The 17,114-nt window shown below is 39.8% G+C and overlaps 1 protein-coding gene across 2 annotated transcripts in view; it reads left to right on the top strand.

Moving 5' to 3' along the window:
* LOC306834320 (chemokine-like protein TAFA-2) overlaps positions 1 to 5,342 on the top strand; it is a 71,417-nt gene extending 66,075 nt beyond the window's left edge. For both annotated transcript variants that reach the window (XM_079360163.1, XM_079360162.1), the window contains exon 5: positions 4,377 to 5,342. In XM_079360163.1, coding sequence (XP_079216289.1) covers positions 4,377 to 4,388 — 12 coding nt within the window. In that variant the 3' untranslated portion in view covers positions 4,389 to 5,342. The remainder of the gene's footprint in view (positions 1 to 4,376) is intronic.
* The last annotated feature ends 11,772 nt before the right edge of the window (positions 5,343 to 17,114 follow it).

Here is a 17,114-nt window from a genome sequence, read left to right as displayed (position 1 = left end):
GACAGAGAGAGACAGAGAGAGACAGAGACAGAGAGAGAGAGACAGAGAGACAGAGAGAGAGAGAGACAGAGAGAGACAGAGAGAGACAGAGAGAGAGAGAGAGAGAGGTGATAGGTAGATACTCGGATAAAGAAATCACTTGACAGCTGACTGGGAGCTTATGCTCGTGTCTGGCTCAACACAGCAGACAAGAAGACAAAAGAAGGTTTGGCACTCTCCATCCTTCCCTGGCTGGGACCTGAGGAGAGGAGGAGAGGAGGAGGGCAGAGGGAGGAGAGAGGGCGGGGGTGGGAGACAGCCCGATCAATGCCAAATAATATCATATGGATGAGCAGACAGACACGGCTGGGCTGCCAAGCTACTGAGCTGTCATAGACTGCAGGCAACTGTGTGTGTGTGTGTACTTGTAGAGGTGCACACTCATATGCGCACACAACAAACAAATGACAAGGTGTCGGACACTCGTGCTTTTTTCACGCCAGCTTATATCAACAGTAAATGGAAGTGGCAGTCTGCAAGAGGCATCAATATGCTTAAGCAGGAGTTTTTCTTCTATTCTGATGCACTTTTCTCTGTTATTGTAACCACACAAAGAGCGCATGAAGTGAACACTCAACAGGACATACTATTGGATAGGTCAGTGTTCCTGCAATGATGAGTATGAAGGAAAGGGTCCACTGATTCTGACTGTGATGAGACAAAAAAAACAAAAAACTCAATGAAGCGCTGCACTGATGCAGGTGTGCATCAGGGATTAAAGTAAAAAAAAAATGTTTTGACTGAAAAAAAATTCGGCATGCCCAACCCACATGGTGTGCATTATATAGTGCTTTAACAGTAGCCCACTACATCCAAAGTGCTTTCCCGGCTCAAGCGGCTGCCACATAGGCACCTGCACACACACCTATAAATCAGAACGATTATTAGAGATCTTTCAGCTCACAGAACCAAAACTTGCCTAAACTTCAGCATCAATGACAGAAACAAAAAGAAAAAATCAGGTTGGTCAGAACGGATCAATTCACTGTCAACAAGCACCATTGTTTTCTCCAACTAATTTACGTTGGTCTCAAAAAGGCCCTTTAGAATATGGTCAAACCTTCTAGGTTTCAATAATTTCAAGAAGGGTTTTACAAAGCTTGTTTAAGAAATAATTGTCCACATTTTATTGAAACCTCACAAAAAAAGACTTTGAACCTCAAAAAGTAACCTGAAAACCTGAAAGGTAAACAGCTGCAAACATGGCTATAATGACAGTTTACTTTTTCTTTTTAGCCACAAAGCCAAATGTCTCAAGCATGGCTACACCTGACCCTCGTTTGTTTTGGCTTGACTTTCTATTGGAAGTGGAGGCAGTGGCAGGCCCAGGGGCTCTGGAGTAGTGATGGGAATTCCGGCTCTTTTTAGAGAACCAGCTCTTTTGGCTCGGGCTCACCAAAAAGAGCCGGCTCTTTCAGCTCCCAAGTGGCCTTCAGATTTTTTGGTGCTTAAATTAATTTATTACCAACAATAATATAAAACAAGGAACACTTGTTTATACACTGTGCAGAGTTGCAGCTTGAAGAGGAAAAAGAAGAGAGAGGAGAAAACCCAAATTAACAAGCGGCCCTGGCCAGGATTTTTGAAATATCGAGGTCAACATTCGAAAAACATTTATTTTAGGCAAAACTGTTTAGTGTCTTTGTATGAGTGTGTTGCTGCAATCATAAAATATATAAAACTATAACTGAAGTATTTGTGTGTGTGGTGCTGCTGCCTCACAATAAATAACAACTAAGGTGATCTCTAACTGTATATGAAGTGTTTGGTATAGGATATGGTGATTGACTGAGTGATATAGAGAGACGCTGGTCTTTGTATGTAACTGGGTCCTGGTCTTTGTATGTAACTGGGTCCTGGTCTTTGTATGTAACTGGGTCCTGGTCTTTGTATGTTACTGGGTCCTGGGCTGATAATGGGCTTCCTGGACCTGACTCCACATTCATCTCACTGGTTCCTTCTCCTGCTCTTTCTCTCTCCTCTCCTCCTGTCTCATCCTCTGTTACATTTTTAAAATGAAAAGCCTCAGTATACTGAGTCATGATTATTACAATTGTAATGCCATGTTTAGTCACAGTATTACTTATCCATCCAAACATCCAAATAATATTATAAAATGCTGTTCAGCCTTGAACATGAACTTCAGATATTCTGACTCATGTCCTTTCATTTTTTAGCCCAGGCTACATTTACATCTCTATTGTATATCTGTTGCATCTATAGGCTCATTCACTGTTTCTCATTCTCTAAGCTTATTACAGTTTTGGTCACCAAACACCTAAACACATAGACACTAAATGTTGACAATGTCTCAAAATGAAGGAACACTACACCAAATCCTCTTTCTAAAAAATCAAGTTCAAAATAAAAAGTTCCCCTCTCCTCTTTGTCTGATCATCCCCTGCCTTTCTTGCTGAAACAAATGATAACTTGATTGACGCTGCCTCTTAAAAAATACGTTACATCGTTGCTCCGATTCATTTAAATGCCGTTCTAAAAAATAGACCTGCAGTCACGTCGCGAGACTCGCGACCGTGTTTACTTTCGGTTTTAATGAAACGAAACTTCAAGAAAAATACGAGGAGGACATAACATCACTTCAGAGAGCCGACGTTACGTTCGCGACCGACACATCAGCAGCCTATCACACCAGTCTATGCGAATTTTTGTTCCGTCTCATAATTTTAATTTGACGGAATTCCGTCATGTAGACGGAAAACTTTAATCCCTGGTGTGCATCTCACTTCCTCTATGAACAGCGTTCAGCATAAGATGAGTCAGAACAGCGGACTGATTGCTGTTTAGTGGTAGAAACATCATCTTTATGGAGGTCGTCGTGAAATCGAGACAAAAGAAATATCCCCTCGTCGTGTTGGTGAAGTCGTAGCAGCCACCCGTGTACAAAGTTTGTGATACAAGCACAAGAAAGTGTGACACTCGCGGGCCTGAAAAGACCTCGAGAGATGACACTTGAACACTTGCGGTTCTTTATAAACTGACATCTTTATAAACAGTCCTGCGTCCTAATGTGGCACAGCAACTGCCACCTACAGGCATGTTTAAACAGAGCAGGGGAGAAACACCTAAAGGGACTTTGAAGCTGCTTAGAACATACAGTATCAGGCGCAGGGCTGTAGCCGTGTGTGTGTGTGTGTGTGTGTGTGTGTGTATAGTGAACTGGCGTGACTACAAACGCCTGCAGACTCTTTGATCAGGCACAGGAGTAGATGCCTGAAGGCTATGGGTGCAGGCCCAGGAAGGGTGGCCTGGAGCCATGGAGAGCAGATACAGTAGAAGAGCTTGGGCAGCCAGCTTGGAGGAAACACTGCTCTGAGCTCTCTCGGTGATGGCTGGCCTTCACAGTGTGTTCGCAGGCACCTGTGTTAGACAAAAGACTAAACTCCCTGAAGAGGAAATACATGCATGTGTTAGGGTGAGAGGGGATGTGTCTGGAAAACACAATGAGAGAGAAAGAAGCGTTGGAAGAGAGAGGAACAGTCTTTGGGAGTCCGGTCTATTATAGGAGCAGCGTGCTGGCAGTTCTACAGCACATTGTGTCTTTGTTTGGTCCTCAGCCGGTTGAAAACGTCTCTGAAAAATTGAAATAATCTAAGAAAAGAAAGATGAGTAGAACAAATAAAAAAGAGCATGTGATAGGAGCAACATTTTGGACAGACGAAATGACATGGCGGAGGGCCAGGTTCTGCAAGTGAGGCACTGTGGGTCGACTGCCATGGCTCAAACTGTGTCTTGTTTAGTCTTTTGCCAGAAGACACAGAGAATACGCCAACCACTTCTTTGTTGCTCTCGTATTGTGTTGATTAAGTTTACACCCAACCAAACCAAAGATTTAAGAAAGAAAGAAAGAAAGAAAGAAAGAAAGAAAGAAAGAAAGAAAGAAAGAAAGAAAGAAAGAAAGAAAGAAAGAAAGAAAGAAAGAAAGAAAGAAAGAAAGAAAGAAAGAAAGAAAGAAGAGTATTTTTATGTTTTTTTCCCCCAGTTGTCTAAGCTGGGGACAGAGATATTGTCGTTGGAGGGGTTACTGACAACGTCTGTTGGTTTAACGTGGGTGCAGTGCACCACAGGGTAACAGCATGTCTGAGGGTCAGAACATACTTGCCACTGGGTTTAACACCTTTTCAGGGACAAACCCTGCTCCAATAACAACAATCAGTTCCTGTTATCTGCTCCTCGCAGTCTGCGTTGCACATCATTTCACACATTCAGCTGACATTTTCCAGGTACAGGACTCTGCAACCTTCACCGTTTACGGTTCGACGACATCCAAACTTTTTTAGGAACTACTATCAGTGACCCAATTCTTCTTTATGTTTCAGGTAACCCGATAGTCCTGGCCATCTAAAAGGAAATGAGTGCGGAAGGAAATCACGGTGGAGTTACTTACACAGCACAATGGACCTACAGTATCAGAAGGAAAAGCCCTCTCAGAAGAACTTCTACCAGGAACCAGTTATTGTTGAATTTCTCTGAGGATATGGTGGCTGAAAAGACAGGAATTTGACACCGTCTTCCTTTTGACAAAACTGCTTTTCTTTGGTCGTTTACTGCAGAGGACTGCATCACCCACAATCCTTTACTTTTACTATGATTGACAAAATCAGAAAAGTGAACAATAAACTTAACGCCACTGGATTAGAAGACAAAAAACTTTCTTTACAGCAAGCTGTATTCTACATCTCTCTTCAATGACTTAGTTGTGGTCCAGAAGAAAGGATGGATCATGAACATCACAACGAAAACAGGAGAAAGCATCAAGAATGGCTGTCTGATATTGTCTGGACGACATGTTTAAATTTTACTGTGCCACATGACACATTTGAAGCTTTTAACATGTGTCTTAGATCTGGATCTTTATTTTTTATAATTTAATTTCACCTTCATAATAATAATTTACCTTGAAGTTTGTGGCTTACCACATGTGTTTTGTTTTGAAATGAAGAGACAGTTTGACAGCCTTCATTTCTCTTTTTTTTTTTTTTTTTTGACAAACGGACAAAAGCCTATCAGGGGTGAGATTAGACTAATACAAAGTAGATGTCACAGTATATTGAAACATGTAAACGTGTAAAAAAAAAAAAAAAAGGTCCATGGAATCAATGGGGCTAAACATAAATTGACGCTCTAATGGTTTTAATATCTGTGTTTTTAAACGCCTGTTAACCGCTATTGAGTACATGTGTCAGTATTATATGAAATGAATAAAAATCTTTCAAAAGAAAAGATCAATCCCTGCATTGTGATTCAGCACTACAACTCATTTTTAGACAGATTAAAAAAAGAAAGAAAGAAAAAAAGATTGTTTTAATCGCCGCAAGTCAGCCCTGACACAAAAATCTGAATTAACATTAAAGAAAAGGAATGGATTATTTTACGATGGATGCTTGAAGCTAAAATCAGTGCTGATAAAAGTCAATTTCCCAAAAAACCTGAGAGCAAAAGGAAACTATATTTCATGTTATTTTGTTGGCTCCAGAAAATGTCAGTGAGAACTGTTGGTAATTGCTTTCCTGCTTTTTTGGGTATTTTTTTTGTATTTCCTGCCTCAATTAAAACCTCTGAGTGTTGACAATTATTTGAATAATTAAAATAATTTTCAATGATTTCAAATATTACAAATCAGTGTGGTAAACAAGATGTAGTGCAAGATGTTTTGGCTCTTTTTTTTAGTATTTGGTTAAAACTCAATACAGTTAGTTAGGTAACACTAATTGGGAATCAGCTGGGATACTATGTTAATTAACAACACTTATTTTTCTGTTACAATAGTAGATTCATTTTTACATTTATTCTAAGATATTGATGTCATGAACACGTTTACACGTCTCTCTTCCTGCCTCTGCCTCACACAAAGATGATTGCGTGAAGCCGACTAAACGTTTAGTCACCCTCGTTAGTCGGCACCAGAATGATTCCATTAAATTAATAATAAATATTTTTAATGATGTTTAACTCAAACTGCAATGCAACCACCTACCACTAAGCAGGGCTTAAAATGTAAAAGTTTTACAGGCATATCAACTGGAGCGGTCCACAGGTTTGTGGGTTGAAACCTGCTGAGAGGACAGAAGACTTGCACTGCTAACATTAGCCTCACTCAGCAAATCAAATTACATTGCTTACCTGCAGACCATCGCTAATCAATTGTGCAACAGTGTGCAACAAAACAGAGTGTTTTCTTAGACTATTTGGTTAGTGTGAATTTTAAATTTCCTTTTAACTGACAGGAAAATGAGTCGCCTAGGAACATGCTCACAATAAAACATTTTTATTGTTTTGGTTTATTGTTTGACTCATCGTTTTAATGTGATAAAAAGTTGTGTCTGAAGTTGTGTGGAAGTAATATTTAATTGCTGTCCTATCCAATATAGGCAAAAAAAATAGACTCAAAAATAAAACAGAAGAAAAGGTTTAACTGTTGAGAAATTCATACATGACATTTTGTTTGTTGGTTGTATAATTGTTGTTCAATATGTTAAATATGATGATGACCTACAGCATCATATTTAGCTCAAACACGTGAAAAATGAGTGGTGGTCTCTAGAATGTTACTGTCAACACGTCCATGTAGGATCCACAACTCGGTCACATTACATTAAATAAATATGGTTGCTTGTCAGAACAAATTTCCCTATATTCTCTTCAACTGGACAAAGTAGCGCTGGCAAATGACACCCACATGAGATCTACAACTTAGTCACATAAAATCAAATAACTATTGTCTCTTGTCAGAACACATTTCATGTTCACGTCTGCCCTAGAGTCTGAAGCTACAGCCACTGTACCGAAGTTCCAGTGCAGTCACGGACATGAGCTTGATGGATACACATCAAAACAATCCCTGAAACATGACTTGTGTGAAAGAGTGAAATTGTCAGATGAAGACAAATGTCTGTTTTCGACGTATTGTAACTTCTATCCAGTTAGCTTTATATTCTACCTAAAGTGTTCTTATCCCCACCATCTGTGTGAGCTTACAAGCATGGCAGGTTCATGAAAAATTCTACTTAAACTCTCTCCTAAGGAACTAAGCTACTGTCATATTAGGAATCGCAGTAAGCTAAGGTCAATGTCGGTATGAATAAAGAAACATTTAGAAACAGGAAAGTGTTCTGTGGAAAACCTGAATCACAAGAGAAAAAGATTCACGTCTCTGTAATCACAAAACTTCCAATGATGGATGTTGATGGTGAGTGGCTGAAGGCGTCTTGTCTTACAGCAGATGCTGAAGGAAATAACAAGAGGGCTCTTATGGGGGAAACAAAGTTGGGGAAAGTATTTTGGTTTGAGTCTGTGGACATCTTTCTCTTCTTTCCATGACACACACACACAATCTGTGTTTTGTTGCGTTAAAGCTGCCTTTCTCTAAAACGCTTTTCTGATTTGGCTAATCTCCCAGTGGATCCTCTCAGGGGCTACGGCCTGACCAAGCCTTAGCCTGTGTGTGTGTGTGTGTGTGTGTGTGTGTGTGTGTGTGTGTGTGTGTGTGTGTGTGTGTGTGTGTGTGTGTATTGGTTGGTTTACGTGTTTCATGGCCTGAGCTCTCTCTGAGCCTATACGCGTCGTTAGTGCATGTCATTAAAAGATTACAGAGAATAAACACACATACAGATTCTTACACATGCTCATGCAGGATAAATATGTGTGAAAGAAATAAGTGCTAAATGGTAGTAACATCAGAGTATAAATATTGTTGTTTAGTTTTTTACTAAAGCCATGTGTGAATCAAATCATGAGTCAAGCACGTCAGGAGAAATAAGTAAAAATGTGATTTCATTGAAATGATTTAATTCTTCACTCAACACCTAACACACTGATTGAAAACTGGCCATGATGAGACATCAGGTTTGACTTGAACAGTTTCCTCTTTGTGACCATCAGCACTACCGCTGAGCATTAATATGATCTATGTTGAGAGTAAACAAAGTGATGATGAGATTAGTCACCGTGTTCGCTGCTTAGCCTTAGCTATGAAGTGGTCGTTGCTAACAGATGCCAGAGCAGATGCTCCGGCCAGCTGCAGTTTGAGATAAACTACACTAATGTGTCACCACTCAGATGATTGTTACAGTATTTATGACATCATAATGGCCAGCAGACATGCTCAGACATGTTTAGCCTGCCCTGTTTTTGTTGCTTGTTCATTTATGTATGTGTGAATGTTAAATTAGAATTGCAGGGCTCTGGGTAGTAAGACAAAAAAACCATACCACTCAAAAACTCAATTACACACAAATCCATTCAAATCATGTTCAGTTAGAGGCCTATGACATTTTGTCCAAGCTTCCGATAGCAGAAACCCTAATCATTAAAAGGATTCAGTTTCAGAAAGTTTGGCATGCAAAAATGGTAAATGGACTTGAGCTTGTATAGTGCTTTTCTAGTCTTATGACAACTCAAAGCGCTTTTACACCACATGTCACACCTCTCCATTTAGTCATAAGGTCATAGAAAGTATGTTGCTTAGGCACCCTCTCAAAATTTGGGACACAACGTCGAACAAAATTCCTAATTTGGCGATACTGAAAAAAATGTTCGGAAGGAAGATTGGGCTTCGATTGGAGTAGTGCAAAAGATGAGAATTGTTTGTTAATATAGAGATCTTTAATCATAGACAAATCCCTATCAGACCACTGCGAAAAAACTACATCCATCAACCCTGGCTTGAACGAGGGGTTCTTACAGATAGGTGTAAAAATAGACGTTTCTGAGAGACCCAGTACCCTTAATTTGCTTGAGAATCTTGAATGAATCGTAAAGAACAAAATTGTTTTTCAACTGTTAAATAAAAAAAGTAATCTTAGAAAATAAAAAAAGGTTTAAAGAGGCCCCTGTGAACGATATGGCGTTGTTGTACTCGATACATGGCCAGCTAGGATAAAGTGTGTCCTCCTGTTCAGTCACAGCTAGAGCATGGAACCAGAAAAATCCATGCTCTAGCATTACAGGCCCAACAATAGTGTTGGAGAGCAGGAAGGCCAAGTCCACCTTCATTCTTAGGCTTTCTGTAAGTGCACCTTTGAAATACGAGGAGGTTTGAAGGCCCAAATAAAGGGAATTAAAAGAAGATGTAAGGAAGACAGGAAGATTTTGAAAAAGATATATAAGCTTGGGAAGAACTACCATCTTAACTATATTAACACGACCTATAAGACAAAGAGCTTCAATTTTTTCTATCATAGTTTTTAGTTTCTCAATCAATTGTAAATAATTCAGTTTGAAAAGAAGCTCTGGATTACTAGAAATATTAATTCCTAGATGTGTAAATTTTTCCTTGGAAATTCTGAAGGGTAAGTTGTTAAGGAAGTTGGAAGTGAAGTCATCCGAGAGAGGCAGACAAAGGCTTTTCTCCCAATTTATAGTAAAGCCAGAGAGCTGCCCAAAGTTCTTAAATCAGATCGAGAAGAGGAGCTATGGAAGTCCTTAAATCCGACAAAGTCAGAATCACATCATCCGCATACAGGCCAATAGTGGAGACAGATGTGCCGTACAATATTCCAGAAATCTGAGGGATCTTTCTTATAGAGATTGCCAGGGGCTCCAGGGCCAAAGCAAAGAGCATGGGGAAGAGGCAGCAATCATGTCTTGTTCCATGGTGTAGTGAGAATGGTGTAGGCCTATCATGATTGATGAGGACTGAAGATTCAGGACTGGCATAGAGCATTTGTAAGAGATTCATATATTTATCACCAAAGCCAATTTTCATAAGAGTGGCAAACATGTACCGTAAATTCCGGACTATAAGCCGCTACTTTTTTCTCACACTTCGAGCACTGCGGCTTCTACTCCGGTGCGGCTAATGCATGGATTTTTTATGGGGGACAATGAGCTTCTGCCGCAAAAACATTTGACTTCGTCACGTCGGATCTTAATATCAGTCATTTTGCGCTTCATGCACGCACCCTCATCATGGAAAACACACGGAGAAATACATATGATGCAGCTTTCAAGTTAAAGGCGATCGACCTGGCTGTCAAAGAAGCTAACAGAGCTGCTGCACGTTAAGATGACACTGACAGCGACAACAGAGACTGAGGAAGTGAGTAATGAAGTCATTCTGAGGCAGTGAATGGATGGACTTTTTCTTGTGAAATATATTACGGTCATCTTTTTCATCAGCCGTGTTACAGACACCGTCGGCTAGGCTTCGTATTGTAACGGTTCATGTTGTAAAGTCAGTAGTTGATAATGTGTTCATAATTCCGATTATGTGGAGAGTCAGTGAATGCACCAGCGAGAACGTGTTGAGTGGCTGTATGAGAGAACGCAGGGTGAGAGAGTTGGATTGTTACGGCAAGTTATGTGTTGCTCTCTGCTGTAAACGGCGTGGTCACGGCCGACAGTGATCGGGTTATTAAAAGTTATTAATATTTGAACGCTCCTTTAACGTCCGTACGGACGCTACAGTATTTGCGGATGTTACCGGTAGCCTACGTCTGTGTAAATAGCTCTTGTTATAGCGTGGACACCTGCGGCTTATAATCAAGTGCGGCTTATATATGTACAAATACATTTATTTACTTATTTTTAGCCGGTGCGGCTTATATCCAGGTGCGCTCAATAGTACGGAATTTACGGTAGTTCCTTTCAATTTGGTCGAAGGCCTGCTAAGCATCCAAAGAAATAATAGCAGAATGCGGCAGCTTGGTAGAGTACATTATATTTAACATGACGAGTGTTAGAAAGGGAAATCTTTCCGGAATAAATCCTGTCTGGTCAGGATGAATTAACGTGGCTAAGTGTTTATTTAGTCGATTAGTCAGAGCTTTTGCAACAATCTTTTGATCGCTGTTCCGGGCGATAGGAACTTACATTAGTACTGTTCCTATCTGTTTTGAAAAGGAGACAGATTTGAGCATCACACAATGTTCTGGGAAAGCTACCGTCATGAAGAGAGCAATTAATCATACGGAGTAAAATTTACAGTATGTGTGCTTTATAAAACCCGATTCCAAAGCCGTCCAGGCCGCACGCTTTGCCATTAGGAAATAAACGAATAGCGGGTTCACTTTCAAGGACGTTTTTAGACATTGAAATCGCGTCCTTGTTGCTGTATCAGGTTGGCAAGTGTACTTCACTTGCTGTTTTATCTTAATATCTCAGTTCTTCTGGGGTTGTCAGCTAATGTACTGCAAACATGCAATATTTAGAACAGATGTTTAAAAAAGCCTCTTCTGCAGCGCCACAGTTTTCAATATCAGACATCACTTCCCTAACCTCTTTTTGCCATCCATGCCTCCACGCCTGTCACGTGACTGATCACTATGAAGGTATGCACTGTAAATGTGAAAACTCCCTTTTAAAACCCATTGGTTTCCGTACATGCTTGTCTGCCTGAATCTCAAACTCCAACCAACCAATCTGTCGGCTCATGGCTTCCCAATTTTTATAAAAATGTATCTGACTTATATTCACTGGACTTATCTTTTTTTCTAATAATATTGGACCCACTAAATCAATATTCAACTTAATCCTATAATCCTATTGTCGAGCATATCTATTCATAGAACTTACACATGGCTGACATTTGACTTTTCAAACACTGGGGAATCCACTGTAATCACATTAACCAGGCTGCATTTATTCAAGGTGTGCAAGCCAGTGACAAGACCTTTCTGCAGGATTGTCAAACAACCTGATGAAGACATTATTATATTTCATTTATTTGTAAAAGAACGGTCAATTATTGGTAAATGATGTTCTAATTGACAATGCTACTGTTTAATATTTAGTGGTAATAGTTTAAACGTATTATCATTAAGAATATGTATCATTGGAGTCAATTTAAATGATGGGTGTGTAATTAACATACGGATTTGGCATCACCTGCCATGTTTTCCAAACATAACTATTGGTATGAATAATGTGCCAACAGTGCTACCAGTTACAGTCCACACAGTGCCAGATGATGATGGGGACAGTTAGCTTTACTTTCTGCTAGCTATCATAGCTGAAAATAACAGCTGGAAAAGAGACCAATAAAAGGTAGTATTAAGAAGTATTAAAGAGAACATATTATACATATTGAATCGAGCACAAGAGGAAGTTTGTGACCCTGTATGGGTCACAAACCTCAAACAGTTCAGCTAACAGTCAGTGAAAAGGATACTGCATGGATATGACTGAAGTGCTTTTCAATATCTATAAGTATTTATCCAAAATACATCTCACAGATGTCAAGGGGCGTCATACACAGTTCTGGACTTAATATGAATCAATAGGGAGGCTAGTTCTGTACTCAATGACACTCACACATGTGAACTGGGGGAGATTATCCATGACATAGTATAATGAATGTGCTAACAATATCACTGAAGGGCAAATGCATGCTTATTTTTGTTTTTTTTTGTCTATGTTAAACAAAGGCCTACTTTTAATTTATGTGCACATCCCCCTTAGAGACTAAAGTCATTTCAGACAAATTCAGCTGCCCGTTACAGATATTTCAGCTAATAAATTAACAATATTCCATTCAATATTGATTGTATAAATGATCAATGCTTGGAAAATAATAGCCTACAAGAATTCAGGATAGTCAATCACTCGTGTATTATATTTAAACACAGCTGATATCCACACAAAAATACAGACATACAGTACATGAAGATAACCCCAACCCTGACTTTGCCATTCATGATGGAAGCATGAAAGGAGTTGTGTGTTTCCCTTCCTATTCTGTATGAGCTGCTTCTAAATGAGCCTTCAATAGAAGTCACAGTGATTAAAGTTGTACCAATGACTCACTCAGATAAAATGACCTTTCATCACACTGGCTACATTATGTGTCCCCGCTTGTCTGTATATATGTACTCTTGTTATATTCATTTCTAGGACATAAAGAATCTCGCCAAATCAGCCCACACTGATTTTTTATTGTGGAGAGTCATTACTCATGGACAGGAAACTGTTGCCAGAGCAGTAGAATACAGACATGAATATGAACTCTTCCTTTAAGCAGGACTGTCTAAACCTGTCATACCTTAAAAAAAATGGTGAAATGTAACCCTGGCTTCTGCTCAATGAGAGAGCGATTGGTGTACGAGTGGCAACCCTAGTTGTGAGTGGTTTTAAGTGAAAGCTGTAGTGTAGATTTTTAACAAGAGGTGATGCAACTTTTTATACTTAAGTAAATGGTCATGGTTTAAAAATATGTTCCTATGTAACATACACACTAGGGATGTAAAGATAAATCCTGATTCAAAGGTATCAAGATTTGCATCGGTACTCTGTAAAATTATTTGCAGTAATATTGTGAGTGTCAGAAGCTGTAGAGTAGAGAGATGGTATGGTGAATTGTATCTGGAGTTAAGGGGAATCGTTACATTCCTTGTACCCACTTTACAGTGATTTTTTGAGTGCTTAGAAACCACCCACCTTGAAGCTGCCAAAGCTTACATTTGTAAGTGACAAAGCGTCTTTGGTAACCAAATTTAAAAGATTCCTTAAGAGGAAGTGTCTTAAGTGTTTTAAAAGGAAAATCCACATTTTAAATTTTGAATGTACCGAGGGCCAATACTACATCATCGAGGGCGGCAGCCACAATGGATCATTATTTATATCGTTTGGTCTGCCCAATAATACCTGTCATTTTAATACATTGAGTTTTGCAGACTGGACACATAATTTCCTTCATGTGAGAGGCATACACATGCTTGCATAATCCTATATGGTGTACTTGATAAAGAATTATTGGTAACAGGGTTTCTGTTCATTTTTGTTATGATTATTCTATTATAAAGTGCAATATCTGTGCTATGCCATAATCCAACATCGCAAACACGTGCATGGTAAAATGAACAGTTGCAACAAAGATCTTGGCACTCTGCAGGCACGTGTTACAGTCGGAATAAATGCCACAAGTTGTTAACTCTAAAACAATTAAGATCAAGAAGAAAAAAAAACACATTGTGCCCTAAAATCAGGCGAACAAGGGGAAGCAAGCTTGAAGCTCTTTGAATCACTAGCAGGGGTGGAGAAACAGATTACAGCAGGAAATTACTTTTCTATTATTGGTAAATGGTGATATTCAAATCTGTTGCTAATCAGCCTGTGGAGGGTTAGACACAAACAAAAAAAAATCTTCTGTCTGGGATGAGATTTGGAGAGACAGAGGGGAGGGATGTCAGCCTTGTGATGAATATTCAGTTGTTGACATTTAGCGCGGAGTAGCGAGAATGCGACGAGGGAAGGACGCAGGGTTTACTGAGAGCATTACAGAACACTGGAGAGATGGGAGGACGAGAGGAGGAAGAGAAGATTAGGCGGAGTCAGAGACAGCGATTGGCAGCACACACACACACACACACACACACACACACACACACACACACACACACACACACACACACACACACACACACACACACACACACACACACACACACACACACACACACAGCAGGCTCTGGAGAGTGTGTCAGGGTCGATCTTTGGAAAGGAGACCATGAATGTCGCCTCTGTAATTAATGAGAATTGTTATTGATGATAGTTATTGTCAGTTTGTTTTTTGTAGGCAGCTAAGTGATGGTCTACAAACTTGATCTGGGTCACAGTGCCATAGACTCCTCATTAAACCCATTCTGCTCCCTTGCTGTGCCATCAGCTGTTTGTTGTGCTATTGAGATAGCGACAATGTTTTCTTACTCAGACGACTGTAAAACAATTATGTGTTAAAAACTGGAGAAGGATAAAGGGAGAGCGCCGAAAGAGGGAACTGACAGAGAGAAGAAGGAAACAAGCAGGGAATCAGTGTCTTTGAAACGTTGTTTACAGACACTGTTTATTAGGTTAATAACCTCTTTTGCATAATTACAGTCACATGCAGTTTGTGCCGGATCCAAAACTCAGGAGACTTCCTGTTCTAAACATAGGCTCAACTGAAAAAAACAAGCCACTGAAGGAAACCACCAGTTTTGTGGATTAAAGGAGGCAGATAAAATGCACAAAGCTGTGATGGTTGTGACATTCTATCAACAATCACACAAATGAAGTATGCTAAGTGTGTTTATTGTGGGTAAAGCACAACTAACTTGTACCTCCACTTAAAGGTAAGGGTGCCATAAGAGAGATCCTGTGGAGTAAGCTTGGACTACCTTTGTATTTTATTGTACAGGTAGCCGTGGTAGCCATATTAGCTTGGTAAGCATTAGCATGGATCACATTAAGTTGTGTTTGGATCTCAGTTTAACCCTTCTATACAGTGCTGGAAAAAAAAAATTGAGGTGTAATTTTGTCATTTGTCCATCCTATTTTAATTCGTAATCTGACTATCTATCGAGCATTTCTTTAAACGTTGTAGATGTAGCAGGGGGGATTTTTGTTGGAGTATTATGACCCAAGGAGTGGAGCAGACCTCCAGGCAGTAAGAACAATGAATCAGAAAGACTTGTTTGTTGATGGTCTGACAGATGTGTAGATTGTGGCAGTTAATTACATATTGTTGATAATGGAAACTCTAATGAAGTCGCAAATGACATGAGAGTCTTCCTCTGTAGGCTAAGACCAACACATAGGTCCTGTAGCCAGTGCAAATATGTTTTAATTTTTTTATATCTTATTTACTACATTTGGTTCACACCGTTAAATAAACATGAACGCACACATAGGCCGAAATACACAAACAGGAACCTATGGACAGTCACTAATAGAGAGATTTCAGAGTGAGGGGGGTGAGGAGTTTTGGAGTTTGGTGCCTTACTCAAGGGCACCTCGGCAGTGCTCAGGTAGAGGACTGACACCTCTCCAGTTTCCAGGCCAATTTCCGGACTTAATCTGTGCCAGGACTTGAACCGACAACCCTCCGGTTCCCAACCCAAGTCCCTACAGACTGATCTACTGCCGAATATAAATCCATAAAAAGAAGTCTTTTAGTGAATAGAAGTGGAAGAAAAAGTGCAATATTGTTGAAAGCGCAATTTCCTTGATTTTAAGAAAAAAGAAAAACAATTCTAAAGAGATAAAGACATTCTGAAACATCTCAAAATACATGGCATAAATACATGCAACTCCAAGAATCAAAATAGTCTGGCTGACAAAAAAAAAAAAAAAAAAAGTCCCGACCACAGCTGACTCCATGACACAAGAGCTTTTGATAAGATCAGGTCGTCACTAAAAGCAGTCACTGTGGTAAAGATGAGAAGGGTGCAAGATGCTCTAACAAATGACTCAGAACAATGACACGCTAGAGTCAGGTAGTCACAAACACATCAACTCCCACCTCAGTGAGGACGCTGTACATCTGCACCTTCAAAAAAAAAAAAGGTAGCATGCTAAATTGCACACACTTGAGTACCTCCCAATGAACACTCTCAAAGCACTGCATGCAGACTAATGAATACATTCCAAAACACTTTAGAGTCACTGCACATAATGAAGTCTATTTTGCATAATTAAAGGGGATGAATCAAAAGGTAATTTACAGTATCCTTTCGTCCTGGCTGAAACATAGGTTGAAAGGGGGCGGAGGGAACGAGGGTAGGAGGGGATGCATTCACTTACATCCTCACTCTCGGGAGCTTTTTTGAAGTTGTGTGCAATGTCACAGATTTGAACTGCAGGGATCTGCTTGAACGTTGTGTGCAATGTGGGGGTTTAAAGAAAGGCATGGTAAGGACATTTGTTTATTTATTGCTCATCATGTCACTGATATTATACACTTATAGATGTTCTATTAACACACACACACGCAAACGAAAGGGACACAATTCTTCAAACACATGAACAGAAAATGCAGTCCACCATTTTCCTTTCAATCAATTGTTTCCACCTTTCTCCATCCCCCCCCCCCCCAAAGCCTGCAGTCAGCACTCAGCTATAGAATTCCATTACAGTCTAGTGATGCAGCACTTCAAAGGAGGCAGCTGAATCGTGTGTGTGTGTGTGTGTGTGTGTGCGTGTGTGTAACGAGTGCCACGTGTACACGGTGAGCCGAAGTGTACACGTGCAATACACTGTAAGTATTTTTGTATTTGCAGTGAATCTCAGGCACACAGCAGTGATGTCCCCAGCCAATATTTTCCTGCACTGTGTGAAAACTGCTTTCATTTTTTTTTTTTTTT

This window comes from Symphodus melops, assembly GCF_947650265.1.
Source record: "Symphodus melops genome assembly, chromosome: 13".
NCBI classification, from domain to species: Eukaryota; Metazoa; Chordata; class Actinopteri; order Labriformes; family Labridae; genus Symphodus; species Symphodus melops.
This window is presented reverse-complemented; position numbering and strand designations above follow the sequence as displayed.